Raw genomic sequence first — 17,489 nt, forward strand, 5'->3', positions numbered from 1 at the left:
ATTATACTTGAAACAAGGTGTTAACTTAGTAGAATTGATGAGATTATGGTTCTCTAGTTCAACCATACACAGTATGCCATAATGATGCAATTGTAATAGGGTACATAAGGGCTAAGGAGGACTAGAAGAGAGACATTCTATCTTTTACCATCCTGATGGCTCTCCTGCCTCTTCCACTAAGAACAAACAACTAAGTCAGACTATGACAGAGTCACACTGTTGGAGGAGACTATGTCAGACTGAGAATATGAAGGAGACAATAAAGAATTTCAGACTCTATTCCTGTCTATCCTTGTGGTGACTACCCTGCTCAAACCAAGGCCCATCTGGAGGACCTCCAGAAAGCTAGCCCAAACATTATAAACAAGGTCACCAATATTTAAACATGGGATCCCAGCTAGAAGATGTCTTGAGATACAGACCTTCATTCCTTGTGGCAGTAACATAATTAAACCACTCTTTCACACTTGCCACTCCATGGGGTGGATTTTCATGGCGACGTCTTGTGATCTTGGTTATTGTTGCCATAGGACTTTCTAAAGCACCACAGGGTTTGGTGACCATGGTATTGTGACCTAGATGAAAATCCAATGTCTGGACAACATATGTAGAATGATCACTTGAACCTGGTCCACAAGGAAAAAGAAACCGTGTTAAGGATGCCATTTTTATTTCTATGTAAACTCACTTAAAACTTAGGTTTTTATTTAAATTTTCTGGTTTTTTTGTAATTATGTAACTACATTTAGATATTATTGCAATAGCCAGAGATGAGTGAGTCCCACCCAGGGATAAGGATTGGAGGTCTCCTTTCCAATTGGCTCACTGCAATGACTGCTAAAGAGGTGCTTTCTCTTTGGCAAGTACTAACTACCAATGCAGAGGAGTCAAAAAGTACTGAATTCCTGATATCTACTCACTTTTCAGTATGAATATAGGGAGGCTATTGTGTGGAGGGCAAGATCCTAATCTTGGTCCCTTATGGGGACTGGAGACCTCTATTTCTCAAAGGCTCTCCTAGTTGCCTGCTACATAAAGATAATTCCCTCTATACAGAGAGTAACAGGATCCATCTAATTCTGCCAAAGACCTGAGAAGATGGGAGCTCCTGAGCCAGAGAAGGAAGAGGCCCAGCTCTATCATTCCTAGACTACCTCCTCTTTGTCATTCTGCTAAATAACAGAAGGAAGTAGCTATCTGCTGCCCAGGACCCAAAGATCTCCACCAAATGGTCCTTGTGTCCACCATTCCTGTCCCAAATGTGGTAATCCTGAGGAATAGAAGCATGATGGGGCAGCAACTACCCACCTACAACCCAGTTTGAGACCTTCGCATAAACTAATTCATTGATTTTCTGCTCTTTTGATCTAATGAATTGAGTGACCTGGTCATCTTGCATTACCTGTTTCAATGGCTCACAAACTGCTCCCTCTTAGTACCTATCTTTTTGTCTCTGGGATTCAAGGTCACTATTTGTAGAGACAAAACTCTTTTCCCTAATATTCTGAGCCCTATCCTGCTCTTCCTACTCTCTCATTACAGAGCTCTTCCTCCTCCAAGTCTTCCATTTTTCTGTTCTCCTGGAATTCCTCTAGAAAATGTTGCATTCCTCATTACTGCTCTGTTCTAATGGCTGCTGCTTCTCATGCATTACATACCAAGCACCATAAAAAAGCTTTATGCTTTATGCCAGCCTTGGGGCTGGCAGAAGCTTTGTTCCCCACTATCATGGTACCCTACCCCTAGCCCTGGGCAATCTCCCTTCCTCTGATGTCAAATCAGAGCAACAAGCATTTATTAAGTCCTAATATTGACCAGACCCATGCTGAATATGCAAAAAAAAAAGAAGCAGAAATAGTCACTTGTTTCAAGAAACTCACAGTCAAAAGGAAGAGATAATAGAGGGAGGCATGAGTACTGAGGAGGGTGAGGAGAGGCTCCTGAAGTAGATGGGATTTTAGCTGGGACTAGGAGGAAGCCTGAGGGCAGAAGAGAGGAGGGATAGCCTTCCAGGCATGGGGCACAGACAGAGAAAATGCCCCTGAAAGATGGTAGTTTTTGTGAGAGAAACAACAAGAAAGCCTGAGGTGCTGGATCAAAGAACAGGTGGCAGAGAGAACAGTGTAAAACTAGAAAGGATGACAAGGGCAAGGTTATAAAAGTCAATTTAATATTTTTTAGGTGATGGGCAGCTACTGTGATATCCTTTGTTTGGAATCCTGTCTGCCTGTCTTTCTTTTATTAAGGATTCAGAACTTGGTTAGCAGTTTCTTTCTCTCCTACCACCTCTATCCTTACACTAGGAGACTTTAACATTGATAAAGATTCTGGCCTCCTTCTCAATTTTCATGATCTCTATCTCACCTCTTCCTTGGGTGCCCATGAAAAAAAGTAATACTCTCATACCTCTAATTCCAAATCTTTCCCCACAGTCAGATTCTCCCATCCTTCTATTCCTCTACTTCCTTATCTTTCCTCTGTTAGCAGAACCTCCATGGCTTTCCACCTTGTCAATGTACCATGCTGGAAGCACCACGATATGACAGGACATTAGTTCGAATTCCAGTTACTTTTACCCTTTCTGGGCTTCTTCAGATCTTTCTCAATGAGACATTCATGATTTATTTCTCTCAAATGAGACTCCTGTCCCATTTTTCTTTTCTCAGTCTTGACGTTACAGGCGACCTTTTCAAAAACTCACTTCTCCCTCTACACTCCATATTCTTCCATCCCTCATTCCTGGTCCAATCACTACTCTAGGACAACAAAGGACTTACTTTCCCTGTTTCCTCCTGATGTTAGTGTTTGAAAAAATGGGAATTTTGAGGCTACAATGCTTAGCCTGAGACAGGAGAGTCTAGTTGTTTTTGCTTACACGTTTGCTATTAAAACTGCCTTTTCTAGCCTGGATTGATTCACAGGAAACAATCTCTCCTTTCTTGGTAACAACTTCTATAACACACTGGGAAAAAATATCTGGTTATGATAAAAACTTGGAAAAAGCTGATTCAGAAAAGAACTTAAAAGTGAAGGGAAGAGGGCAATCCTTCCTCTGCAGGTCAATAAACAGCTGACCACAATCATAGGAAGTTCAACTTCCAAACTCCTATCCAAGAATTCTGACTGGGATTTCTTCCCAGTCAGGGAAGAGAGTGGCTAAGCTCAGAAACAGATCCATAAAACATTCTTGCTCTCTAAATTATCCTCCAGCATTTGGTCTGCCCATAGTCAAGAACCTACTAAATTTATTATTTCTATGAGACATGATTTACCTTCTTCTTCTTTTTTTTTTTTTTTTTTGGCTGAGGCAATTGGGGTCAAGTGACTTGCTGAGGGTCACAAAGTTAGGAAGTGTTAAGTGTCTGAGGCCAAATTTGAACTCAAGATCCTCCTGATTTCAGGGCTGGTGCTCTATCCACTGCGCCACCTAGCAGCCCCATACCTTCTTAATATTAAGGCTTACCTTCTTCCCAGATTTTTTGTGCTTCTGTCCAAAATGCAATATTTGGTTCTTCTAAATGAAAAAGAGCCCAAGATTTTGAGCGGAAATTAGGCCCATGGAAACAAGCAAGTGTCATGTGATTTCCATGCAGGCTCATAGAACCTCCAAATTGCATTCCATCTTCTGGTAATGGAATCTGAAATAAAGATATGTGGCATCCTGATACAACCTTCAAAACTCCTGGCCAATGGCGGTGATGAGCAGCATCCAATACTGTAAGAGAATGGCAACCTGTTAATTCATTAATTCACCTCCCCTCTAACCATCATTAAACAGAGATGTACAAATATCAGCATCAGCAAGACTGCTGCTCGGTGTTTGGCTGAACCTGAATATGATGAGGTGTATGAGAAAAATAATGACATAAAGAGCTCAACAGGGGAAAAAATGCTAGGATGTGAGGTATAGGAAACAGATACAAGCAAGGGGAGAAGAGGACTATGGAGAATGGCAGATGTTGATGCCATCTTTTAATCGCCTGCAAGAGATAAAATACAGTTCTGATCACACAGCATGGGGCTGGATTGTCATTGGGTATTTTCAATATTTCCCAGATGTTCATCATTATAAAAACTCATTTTTGAGGCCAATATTGTCCCAGTAGTGAGATATGGCTATGAATCATGAAGCACCATGACTCCAAAGGGTGCCCCAAAAGACAGTTATGGGTCTAAGGTGATGTACAATCATATCATCAACAGTGACATGCCTACATTAAAAAAACAACAAAAAACTATCATCCATGTTGTATACATATATATACACACAAAATGCCCCCAAGAAGTGGGTGGGCTGTCAAATGGCAGGAACAAGAGGTCATGGAAGCTTAAGGACTCCCTAGAGGAAGGCCCCCAGTGCACTGAGTACATCCTGTATGGAGCAGAATGTACGTGGCAGAATAAGGACAAAAATTACATAGGATGGCTATTTGATGAGGCCCAGAAGAGGATGAAACAATCAATCCATGAAGAATCAAGTAATAAGGGTGATAATAATAATGATAATCATAAAAATAATAATGGCTAGCATTTTTATATTTATATAGTACTTTTAAGGATTCCTAAGTGTTTTGCAAGTATTATCATTTGATTTTTACAACAACCCTGGAAGAAAAGTGCTATTTTTACCATTATTTTAGAGATGAGAAAACTGAGACAAACAGAGAGGTTAAGTGACTTGCTCAAAAGTCTTACAACTACTAAATATTTGAGGTCAGATGTGAACTCAAATCTTGCTAATCCTAAGCCAGCTGTCTATCCACTGTATTACCTAGTTATTTCTCAAGTAGCAACGTATGCCATAGAAAAAATTATGACAGAAATGATAAAATTATTTTTAAAATGTTAAAATTTGGGTACATACAATTGATCCAGAGCTAGTGGATTCATTATGAAAATATTTATGTATTTCTTTTTGGAATAATAAAAAGATTAGCTGAGTCCTTTTCAAATTTCATGCTCAGGTAGAAAGAAAAATCTTGCCTACACAGGCACATGTTTCTAATCTTTTTTTACTTTAATGAACAAAAATAGCACTTTCTTAAGGAATGGGCATTTCAAAAATGTATGACAAAGGAAAGGTTTAAAGTAGGTTTAAAGGATAAAGTAGATTTTTATTCAGATTGTGATTGACAAGTCTAAGATAAAACAACAGCATATGAGAATGTATTCTTGTAATTCTTACACAGTTCTTGTGAATTCTTCTCCAGATGACTGGCTGTTGCTTTTGGGGGGAGGTAAGGAACTGGTCCCCAAGTAGAGAGAGCCCTTTTGCTTGTATCAAACTGCTGGGTGAAGAATTCCTGGAGTTTCATTCCTATTTTTATCAAGTCTGGAGTGGTTGATCTGGAAATCATTACTTGGAAAATATCCCACTTTAAATCTCCATGGACAAAAATTTCACTAAATCACAAAAAGAGAATATTTCAGTAAATATAACAATGTTAGGGCATATCACCAAAAAGATTTTCCCATTTTTTCCTATTTCAAATTAATTATGTCATATAATATACCTGGATGAAAACAATTGGCCTAAGGTTTTTAGAAGTGGGTGTTAGAAAACATACAAGAACACAGGACTAAAAACATAAGGTATTCAAAGAAAAGAAAAGGCCTGTGTTAACCGTACCTTTTATCTGACATACTTGAATCCACTGTATTATACAGATTCACTTTCCATTCATCCTGCAGTTTGAGATCTGCATTACTGAAAATACCCATGAGGATACTCGACCCCATGTAATCCACCCGAGCTTCAGTTGAACCCAGAGTAATTTGAATTTTATGACTTGGTTGCTGATTTGGATGTTCAGAAATATGGGCTGTAAGAAACATATTTAGTCACTTTTTAAAGAAACTGTCAGCATTAAGAAAATAATCAGAATAAAACATTTTTAATTTTTAAAGTCAAACCAACAAATAATTTTACATCCTAAGAGAATGATTTCATGACTAACAACATTTATAAAGTATTTGCCACATGGGAGGTTCTGTGGCAATAAATACAGAGAATGAAATGATACTTGCTCTCTAAAAACCTAATTATAACAAGGGAGATATATATTTTTATATACAATGCATATTGAAGAATATACAGAATTATTATTAAGAGAATAAATACAAGGTGGGTTGGTGGAAAAGAGAGTAGGAGCCTTAAATTAACAAGGTTAAAGGAGTTAAACAATATAAAAGCCAGTTTAGTTACTGATCAACCTACCAACCATTTCCAAAGTGTTGACATCTATGGTACCTCCAACGACGCCTCCCTTTGAATCTAACTGGGATCTTCCCAGGCCAACTGACATGCTGATCTCTCGGTCTCTATTACTTCCTACTGACAGACGACCCTGACTTTTCAAACCACTGGTGGTCCACCTGGAAAAAAAAAGAAAGAAAAATGGGACCTAATTGAGATGGACGAATTTCAGTGTCTTAAATTAGGAAATGGAGATTTAAAACAGGTTTACTTTTCCAAAGGACATTGCCACAATCTTTTTTTTTTTTTTTTTAAAGGCTAAAAGTTACAGGCTATAATACCACTGTAATAAAACTTTTCTGCAATTTTCATAGAAAGTACAGTATTATTTTAATAATCACAGAATGGAATAACTAGAATTGGATAGGATCTCAGAGGCCAACCAATACCTAAATCTGAGAGCTGGAAAGGAATTGGGCAGCCAGCTAATCCAACTGAAATCTGAAAGGCATTACAGAGGACTGATCAAGTATCATTCAGTCTCTCCCCAAAGGGTCCCAAGGAAAGGAACCACCATCTCTGAGGTAGCCCATTATACTTTGGAAGAACTCCCATTTAGGAAACTTTTTCTATTATCAAGCCTAAATTTGATATTTTTGCAGTTGTCTTCTGAGAGAAAAACAGGAAGTATATAATCCCTCTCCACATTTTTGAAAGGCTGTCTTGTCCGCTTGAGTCTTCTCATTCCTGGGCTAAACATTCCCAGCTGTTTTGTCCAATTCTTGTTTTCTTCTTTTTGATAACCTATTCCCCTTGGTCTTAAACTTTTCTATCACCTGATGTACATTCAGTTCTGGATTAAGCAATTTACATGGTTTATCTGTTGGATGAATTATACTCCTAAAGCATAATAGGAATAACTTGACAGACAATCTAATTTAAATAAGTTCTTATGCAGTCATACCCAACTCTTCACAACCCTATTTAAGGTTTTCCTGGCAAAGATAATGGAATTGTGTGCCATTTCCTTCTCCAGCTCATTTTACATATGAGGAAATTGAGGTAAGATAAGTGAATTAAGTGATTTACTAAGAATCACACAACTAGTGAGTGTCCGAGGCCACATTTGGACTCGGAGATGAGTTTTCCAGGTCCCAATGCCAATGCTTTATGCACTATGGCGCCACCTGGCAGCTGCTTTTACTAAAGTTTAAACATATGAATGACTTACGTTGTATTACCCATGACGTTGCTCATATTCATTTGAACATTAAGTTGTTTGAGGTTGATAGCAAATACGACCAGGGTCTCCCATGGGGTACCTTGTTGGCTGGCTGCTTTGTTTGACTTATTAAAAGGAGTAGATGTTCTTGAGAGTGAATCTAAAAAAATAAAGTTAAGATATTTTGTGTCAAAAAAGTCATTGGGGTTATTTCACTTCACAAATTTGCATGTCATCTTCTGCAGAGAGACCATGCTAATCTCTGTATCTTTCCAATCTTACTATATGTGTTGCCCAAGCAAGCACAGACATTGGGCTTATTTCAAAGCAAAACCTGATAAAAAAAATCTTGTAGGTATAATAGTCAGAGCGTTTTTAAAAAAAAAATCATAAAACAGCTTTTATATATATATTTTTACAAGTATTTTTAAAATACAGTAGTTCACTCATGTGAATACCTGAATCTACTTTCTGAGTGAGTGGTAATGAAGAAAATAAACAATTCTTCTATTCAATTCTGCTAACATGGTATGTGTAAATTCACTCTCAGAATTTTGTTCTAGTGCCTAGCTGGACTAGCAGGGATTCAGTACAATTTTAAGAGGCCACATGGAGGCCAAAGTGGTTGTCAAAGAGGTCAGCCCCTGCAACTCAGTTCAATTATGCTGATTTATGTCCAACCCCTTGATGGGCTGCTGAAGCGGATGTGCCCTGTATAATGTGGCTGGAGCAGCAGGACAGGAGAAGGGTGTGGACCTTTCTTGGGCCAGTGTTCAGTACATAGCTGCCCATTACTGGTCTATATCTAACTCTGCTGAGAGAGAATGCACTACAGGTCTTCATTCTGTTGTCTGCTTTCCAGGCTCTAGCCTCCACATCCTTTTGCCTGGTCTCTCAATGGGCAGGGGCAGTGTGCTCATTCCTTACTTTAGCTTCGTTCATGTGTGACTTCTTAGGAGGAAGTCACACATGAACGAAGCTAAAGTAAGGAATGAGCACACTGCTATTAAGTTCTCAAATGACTTATATTAAGTTAACGGTGCTGTTTCTCTTCCCCTCCCCCCCCAACAGCCCAATAAAAAATAAACTCATTAAGAGCAAGGTCTCTTCTGGCTTTGATTTTTATTACCCCAGTCTCTAGCACAATGCTGCCTGTATAGCATTTACTTAGTAAATGTTTTGTTGAATTGAGTTGAATTAGGAATCTGAGGTACAGAAGTATTGCTAAAGAAGGTCTAATTTTGAACTCAAATGTTCTGATTCTAATTCCAGTATTTTCCATTATTCCAAGTATTAGGATGAATCAAGTTTTATTGAAGCAGGATAGATAAGAGGACAGCTCTGCTGACTGCTTAGCTTGCTTGGTAGAAACTCCTTGGAGAGGTAAAAGGTACAGGCCTTCTGATGATTTTCTGAGAAGGGTAACCAAAATGATTTCTAGTTCCTTATCAATTTTGTCTCTTTCACTCATCATTTGACTGAGTTTTTACTATCTTTCAGGGAACTGAGATCTTAAGTAATTTGTGTTGGTTTTGTTCATAATGTGTGTGTGAATATGTATGGTATACAGATAAATATTTATGTGTATATGTGTGTATGTGTATATGTAAGATACACACACATATGTATAAAAACCTTATAAAACCCGTTTATACATATTCTAAGTCCTACTGGAAGAAACTATTTAAGGGGAGGACTGCTTAGATTCCCACTCACTGTTCTTAAGAGTCAAAACTTGAATAATTAGTTTACAGCTTTTAACTCTTAAACAGCTCAATATTCATGGTTACAATTTAATGTATTTTTACTTAGCTTAGAAACTTAATTGTTCTTTCTCACATTATGGGTTCAAATTATTTCATAAAAAAGCTTCAATTCAAAAACAGGACAGAATAAAACCTCAAGATCTTCCAAGTCCAGGATATAAATTAGTTGTTTTATTCAAGGTAGGCATTTCACAGTTTTTCCTACCCCACTCCTCTCTACCCTTCCAGGTCTGGGAACTTCTCCTGACCTCCAGCTCTCAGGTTTCTCCTGTCTTGTCCTGAGGACCCCTTTTCCAGATCCCAGGAGAGGCTGGGGCTAAAGTCTCACCATTGCCTCTGCTACCAAAGTGGGCCTTGGATCTGCTACTATCAATACCACCTCCCCTCCCCCACCCAATCACATAGATCTCCTTTTGACTCAGCTTCTGACCTTATCATTCCACTGCTCTTTCAATACACATTTTAAAACTCATCTTTTCCCCAAAACCTTCCTCCCATTCCCACCTTCCCAATTACGTTTGAGAGCACCTTAAAAACTAGGGGTCATTCTGGACTACTCACTGTCTTTTACCCCCCAATATTTAATTGGTGACAAGATTTGTCAAGTTTGCCTCTGCAGCATCTCTTGAATATGTCCCCTTCTCTCCTCTGACACCTCCACCTTGGAGTAGGCCTCATCACTTCACACCCAAACTACAACTACCATCACTACTAGTGCTACCACTCCCACCAATATGTGCTGATTTAAGGTTCCAAAGCATGGAATATTATTCCATTTGATTTTCACAGTAACTCTGTGAAATAGGTGCTATTATTATTGTCATTTCATTTTACAGATAAGGAAACAGAGGCATGTATCTATTAAGTGTGTAAAGTGGGATTAAAACTCAAGTCTTCTTGTCAGTAGCAATGGCCTTCTTATTAGCCCTGTAGCCTCAAGTCTCTCCTCCCTCCAAGCCAGACTCCACTCAAGCTTTCAAGGTGATCTTCATCAAGTATGGGTCTATTCCTGTCACCTTGTGACTCAATAATCTCCAGGATCAAAATTAAAACACTCTGCTTGGCATTGAAAGCTCTTTTTAAGCTGTTCCCTCCTTCCTCTGCAGTCTTTTTATACTTCACTTCTCCTACATATTCCTTGAATCCAGAAACACTGGTGTCCTTTTTTTTTTTTTTTTTTTTTTTTTTTTTGGTTAAGGCAATTGGACTTAAGTGACTTCCAGTGACACATAGCAAGGAAGTTTTAAGGCCAGATTTGAACCCAGATCCTCCTAACTTCAGGCTGATGCTCTATCCACTGTGCCACCTTGCTGCCCCTTCTATCTTTTTTTCCCCCACTCAGCTCTGGATACATTTCCTCCCTGTCTCACTGATTTCTTTTAAAACTTAGCTAAAATCCTACCTTCTCCCACAAGTTTGGTGTGCCTTCCTGTTGAGTCTCTGTCACCTCCCATGTATCACTTTGGTAGCCTGCATGTTGTCTCTCTAATTAGGTTGTAGAGAAGGCACTATTTTGTCTTTTCCCCATCTCCGTTATGCTCAGGGAGTGCCCTTATGCAGGGCACCTACATTACTGTAGTAATGAAGACTTGCTAATCTCCCTTAATTTACAGGGAGTGATGGACAACAAGAATGACATTTCTGGACTCCTGGAAAGTAGAATGTGTTTTAGCTACCATGGCCCTTTTGAATCTCACAACAACTCTGTGAGCTTGATGCTATAGGGATCAATGACCCTGCTTTAGAAATGAGGAATGGAGGCACAGAAAGACTGGCTCAGTGACGAGCTCTTGGGCACACAGTATGAGGAGCTTTATTCCATACCAGGTTTTTTTGGACTCTAAGAATGCCCATTTGCCCCTCATTAAGCCATATTAGCTCCTTCGACAGTGACACATCTAGGTATAAGGAACCATTATTAAAACTATTGTCGCAAAAGTTGGAGGGATCTCCCACTCAAGTGGAGTCCAGAGTATAATCTGCTCTATATACACTCTTGGGTGCAACACCAGTTTTTCCAGGATTTCTAGCCAAGGAGAACACTCATCATCCTAGAATCTCAGAATGGTATAAGGCAGAAACTGGAGAAGAGAGGAATGAAGCCAGAGTCTGGAGTAGACTCTACTTCACTAATCTAGATGAGTGGCTAAAGTATTGACAGAAAGGAAGATGATGAAGATGGTGGAGGCAGAACAGGTATGGCTTGGTAACTGGCTAGGTATGGATGAAGAAGACAGTGTCAAAGGAAGTGATGGATAGATGAAGGGTGGTGTCTGTGAAAGAAACAGTGAAATCATGAGGAAAAGCAGGAGAAATACTGCCAGGAGCTGGGAGTCTGGAGGGGGAGAGTGATAGAGCTACCAAGGTGTGGTGCTGACAATCAATTACGGAATGCTAGTACAAGGGGGAGCACCAGAATTCCCTTGAGCAATCAGACAATGAATCAGGGCAGTGGGCAATATCAAAAGACTCAGGAAGAGAGGATAATTAGCTCGATCACAAGTTTCCTTGATAGAGTTCAATCAGAAGAAAGACTAAATGATGGCCTCTGAAAATGAAGTTTTAGTAGAAAAAAGGGAGAAAAGGCCCAATTACCAGGATTGTAGGATAACGAGGATGTGGAGGATGTGGAGATATACTGTGAATACATGTTACTTTTTCAATAATCTAAACATGAAGGATAAGTGAAGAGATGAAATGTCACCTAGATGAGCTAGGAGAATGAAAGGAAGGATGTGTGTATTTTTAAAGGGTTATAATTAAATATGAAGGGAATAACGGGAAAGAAGAGACAGAAGGTGTCAGTCATAAGGAGATGAGAGGGAAACAGAATAAAGGGCACAGGGACACTTGTTCCTAAGAGACAGGGGGAGGACTGTGAATAGAGCAAGCAAGTGAAGAAGGTCTTGAAGGATAGCTTCAATCTTTTTACTGAAATTGGAGATTGGATCATCTGCACTAAGAGGAGGACTGAAGACAAATGCATGTAATGGCTGCTGGGGAATAAGGGCAACAGAAGGACAACTCAGCAACAATAAGCCTTAAATGGAGACCTGGACCATCAATTCATAGCAGATGATAACAGATGGCTCTTCTCAATGACATCACTACCAACATGGGGCTAAAACCTGTTCCAGGGGCACAGAGAGTAGCCTAGTGAAGGAGAAGACGGAGGCATGCATGGTGATGGGCCACCTTTGGCTTCCACTTACCTCTCTGGGGAACTGAAGAGTCAGACACACTCCTGGATCGCATGGAAGCAGGAGATTTCAGATTCTGAGCAGTCGCTCCTGGGGACATGCTGCTGTTTGCCATGTGCTCATTGAACACATTGGGTGATTGGGCCATGTGGGTGAAGGAAGCTGACTGGCTGGGCTGTTCCCAGGTCCTGCAGTATGCTTTACGGGATGACTCCGGAGACAGATGTTGACTCACTCCCTCAATGGAATCCGGTGTTCCAGGGCCAGATGCTAGCAGAGAGAGAAAAATGCCATGAATAACAGAGTAAAGTCCAGCATAAATTGCTGAGGTGATAATTATCCAAACATAGTTGTCCAACAAAACCTTAAAGAGGGTCACAGAGAGTCTGATGCAATTGAAACAACTGAAACAACTACAGCAACAAGAACAAAGTAGTTATCCCACCTATACTCCCATATTCCTCTTATCACTTTATTTTTAAGGGAATAAGACTACTCTACAAACTCCCATAATCTTTGTTCCAACTCAAGAAAATGGTATAAATTATTAAGAACAAAAAGGAAGATAAAGGACGGACAGAGAAGTTTTCTGGGTAATCTCTCTTCCCCCCCCTCTTTTTGTCTTTTCTTGTTTTATCAGAGGAAGCACATTTCTAGTTTCTTCAAGAACAATGATGGAAAATAAGAATTTAATTTGATTTTGTTAAAAATATTTTTTTCAGGGAGTGAATCATAGATTCATGATTCATTCCACTAAGGAAGTCCCTTTAACATTGGCACCTTCTCTATAGCTGAGTCTTAGTGAGCTGTCTAGAGTAGTAGTGTCAAATTCAAAAAGAAATGGATGCCTGTGAGCAGCAGCACACTGACTTAGAAAACCACAAACTGTCATTACCTGTTAGACTCTATTTTAATTTATTTTGTTAGATATTTCCCAACTATATTTTCATGCAATTTGGCTATCCCAGGGAGCCCTGAGGCTATAGTCAGACACTTCTAGCTCAGGTTCTTTGTATCTGTCCATGTCTAAGGTGGAACTTGAACTTGGGTTTTCTTGATACATATTATGCTCTATAGCCTCTCTTAATAACTTTAATGTAATGTAATTTAATTACAAAGTGAGTAATTAAAAATGTACAATAAGTTTTGACCTACCAGGCAAATTTATAGTTTGGTCACCAAGAAAAAGGCGGCGGGCAATACTTCTCCTGTACCAGGCTCTTGGGAAGGCCAATATCTCACTCAGTCTACGCATGTCATATTTGAAGGAAGCTGAGCCAATGTCGCACACCGCTGAGACACAAAAAGCAGACATTAACATTTGGAGCTAATTCTGAAAACCTACACTCTATTTTCTCTTGACCCAACAGAAAGATAGGAACTGTATCAGAACTAGCACCAATAACTGTCTGAGAATGATGCTTGGTATGTGCTAGTCTTTCTACTTTGGTTATGTGGTTCCCTACACAAATCAAAAATATACAGATGGCCTTTAGTTTATTAATTTTTAAAAGTCTGACTTGCTAAAAGATAAGGGACTAGCACAAAGCCAAGGAAAGATACAGAGAGACTCTACTTTGGGACACTTAATTAAAATGCTTCTCTCTTGACTGATTTAGGGTCTTCATTAGTTTATCATTTGGTTGGCTGATACTGGGAAAAGGCTTAAGCCTGGAACTCACATTATATTTCCCACATTATATTAGCCCTAAATGCAAGTAAAATTCAAACACTAGGAATATACAGATAATGTATAACTAGATTTTTTTTTTTTAATCACTCTTAAAAGAAATCAAACTTCCATCAAAACCTCAATAATATTTTCAACATTGGGAATCTTTTTAAATTTACTCTGAAAACAAACATTTTAATTTAAGAATGGGATAAAATACCAGATATATTTATTAATGTAGTGTCCATTTTGTTTGTGGACTTGCTTGCAGTCTGACTTTCAAAAAATGAGGCGCCTCCAGAACGTCTTATTCGAGATAAGCTCACTTTCACAAACTCAAGGTTTATACTGAGGGAATCTTTTCGACCGGTGACTGAGGTAGGCTCTTCATCTACATTCCCTGGTCCCCACAAAGAAAGACAAAAACCACACCATTAATTCATATGGGAAAAAAACATAAACTGAAAAAATCTAATATTTTTATTTGTAAGAATACTTCAGTGCTACAATATCAATTTGGTAATTTTTTTATGTATATGTTATATAAGTCTGAAGTAAGCAAATTTGCTCATTCTTTTTTATTACACACTGTGTGTGATAACCTATTAATGGATAAAACATCCTATCTGCTATTAAAGAATCTATTATGGAAGAACTTCAGGACTCTCAGGCACCTATAAAACAACAATAGGAGTATATGAGTCAGAGAAGGAACTCTTTTGGTTGGACGAATTTTCAAGTGACCTAATGGGTAAAGTTTACTCACATATGCATCCCTCAAGTCAGGTCTAACCTAATCACTATCAAGTAACCACAGCATCAACTGCACAGATGCCTTCAGAAAAATTTTGAGGTCCAGCACACTAACCTAGATATTCTTTGGGGTTGTGGCAGACACCATCTGAAAGTAGGAACTCTGCTCTGGGGCGTGACCCATGATAAATATGAGCCCTATTTCCTGCTCCTTTTTAAAGTGACAGGGGACAAAGTGAGTCTCAGGAAGTACATCTATGGATAGGTTATCATAATACTTAAGAATCATTGTATTATCTTCCCCCAAAACCCAACTCTCTTCTAAAATTCCTTACTTCCATCATCATTCTAGTTCCCCAAGTGTGAAGCATGGTATCATCCTCACATCTCTTTCCTATTCCCTGCCCCATTTACCTGTCATATCTAATAAATTTCCAAATCTTTTTCTACTTCTTCAGTTCTCCCATTTATCCTCTCCTTCCACTCAAAGTCATCTTTCTACTTAAGGTTTGCATCACCTCTCATCTGAAATATATATAGAAATAGTCTCCCTACCAAAGCTCTTTTCACTGTCCATATAACATGGCTACCAAAGTGATTTTTCTAAAGTTTAGGTTTCACCATGTCACTCTCCTACTTAATAAGCTCCAGTGACTCTCTATTACCTCTAGAATATTGTTTCATCTTGATCTCTTTCTTTGAACATTTCTATTTTTGTATAAATTTCATAACATATATAATTATTTGTCTGATGCCAAATGAGCATAGCTTATAAATAAATTAATATTCATATATTGGCGGGGGTTTGCATGCTCAAATTTTTTTTGCTCATAGTAGGAGGGCTGGGAAGGTACATTTAAAAAAGTTTAGACCTCTGATCTATGGAAAGACTATTAAGCTTGTTATATCTTGACAATATTTTCTGGCAAGTAACTGTAGATATTCAAGCAAAAGGAAAAAAAAAAAAACTAAAAATAAAACTCTCTAAGTTCAAAGAAATTACTGATTCAAATTCAGTACCAGACAAAAGCGAGACAAACACTGAAAAATTTGTCTTCATTATTTGTACATGATTCCTTGAACACTGCAGCAGGAAATCATGATTTGAGTTTCATTTAGAAAAATCTAACATAAGCCCAAAGAGATCATAAGAGACGGGAAAAGACCAATGTGCGAAAATGTCTGTGGCAGCTCTTTTTATGATATGATAGCAAGAAAATGTGGCTGCTCATCAATTGGGGAATGGCTGAGTAAGTTACAGTATATGATTGCAATGGAATATTATTGTTCTGTAAGAAATGATAAATAAGCAAGCTGATTTCAGGAAAACCTGGAAAGACTTGCACAAATTGATGCTGAATGAAGTGAACAGAACCAGGAGCACATTGTACACAATAATAGCAAAATTATGTGATAATAATAAGAGACTTAACTTTTCTCAGCAATGTGGTGATCTAAGATAATTCCAATATACTTGGGATAGAAAATGCCAGCCACATCCAAAGAGAGAATTATAGAGAATGAATGTGGATCAAAGCATATTATTTTCTACTTTTTTTTATTTGGTTGTTTTCTTGCTTTGTCTTTCTCATGTTTTTTTCCCATTTGTCTGATTTTTCTTTCACCTCATGTCTAATATGGAAATGTGTTTAAAGTGATTGTACATATATAATCTATATCAGATTGCTTGCTGTCTTATGGGGAAGAAGGGAAGTAAGTATGAAGAGAGGAAGAAAAAAATTAGAACTCAAAATCTTACAAAAATGAATGCTGAAAACTATCTTTACACATTATTGCAAGAATAAAATATGACTGAAATTAAAAAAAAAAAAAAAGAAAAATTCTAAAATATATTTCACCTCTTATTTTCAAGGAAATGATTATACTACATTATAGTAGTATAACTTGTTAAAAGCTACAATAGTTTATGCATTTGCAAAAAAAAAAAAAAAAAAAGGTTCCTTTCGTCTGTGTTTTGTCAAGCAACACTGCCATAACAAAATAATCCTGCAAAAGGAAAAAAAAAACAACAACCCAGCAGCATGGGTCATTTCAAATAATAACCTTAGTTCCCATAGTCCCTGAAAAGGTGCAGCCAGAGAAGATTCCATAAAATCCCCCAAAAAAGAAAGCACATTTTCTTGCATAAACACACACACACACACACACACACACACACACACACACACACACACACACACACACACACACACACACACAAACATATACACATACCCAGACCTCCTGATCCAGGAGTGAGACCAGTAACAGCAGTTTTTTGTTTGCCTGCTCCATATGGATGAAATACATAAAGTGAAAAGTCTGACATGCAGGCAGTGAAACTCAGTCCAGATGAACTGCTGCTGGCACTGGTCAAGTCAGACTGACTACTACTATGGCGGCTTCGGCCAAGAGGGCTACCTAATCCAGAGGAACCTACAGTCAAGAAAAGAAAATGAGAACATTACAGATTATGAGAAAAATTATTTTAAAATTTATTGCTACAATTAAATCATTACACAAACATAAGTAGTATCTAGAAATCACCTGGCTTGGAGTAAATAGCTAAAAATTAAACATCACAAAATATACAGGCATCATGTGATTTAACGTTTGCAGTATTTTAAAATGCCTTTATTCTTTAGTTTAGTTGTTCTGTCCTTTTGCTAATCTCCCAAAC

At 38.3% G+C, this 17,489-nt stretch overlaps 1 protein-coding gene and 1 pseudogene across 7 annotated transcripts in view; both read right to left on the reverse strand.

Moving 5' to 3' along the window:
• BLTP1 (bridge-like lipid transfer protein family member 1) overlaps positions 1-17,489 on the reverse strand; it is a 232,472-nt gene that overhangs the window by 8,975 nt on the left and 206,008 nt on the right. For all 7 annotated transcript variants that reach the window (XM_074274114.1, XM_074274117.1, XM_074274118.1 and 4 more), the window contains 10 exons: positions 17,045-17,245; positions 14,277-14,456; positions 13,540-13,677; positions 12,397-12,654; positions 7,428-7,578; positions 6,218-6,375; positions 5,630-5,822; positions 5,186-5,403; positions 3,464-3,715; positions 423-626 (listed from right to left, as the gene is read on the reverse strand). In XM_074274114.1, the coding sequence (XP_074130215.1) occupies positions 423-626; positions 3,464-3,715; positions 5,186-5,403; positions 5,630-5,822; positions 6,218-6,375; positions 7,428-7,578; positions 12,397-12,654; positions 13,540-13,677; positions 14,277-14,456; positions 17,045-17,245 (1,953 nt within the window). The remainder of the gene's footprint in view (positions 1-422; positions 627-3,463; positions 3,716-5,185; positions 5,404-5,629; positions 5,823-6,217; positions 6,376-7,427; positions 7,579-12,396; positions 12,655-13,539; positions 13,678-14,276; positions 14,457-17,044; positions 17,246-17,489) is intronic.
• On the reverse strand, positions 7,610-7,724 carry LOC141548148 (U6 spliceosomal RNA; annotated as a pseudogene).

Source organism: Sminthopsis crassicaudata, chromosome 6 (genome assembly GCF_048593235.1).
Source record: "Sminthopsis crassicaudata isolate SCR6 chromosome 6, ASM4859323v1, whole genome shotgun sequence".
Classification (NCBI taxonomy): Eukaryota; Metazoa; Chordata; class Mammalia; order Dasyuromorphia; family Dasyuridae; genus Sminthopsis; species Sminthopsis crassicaudata.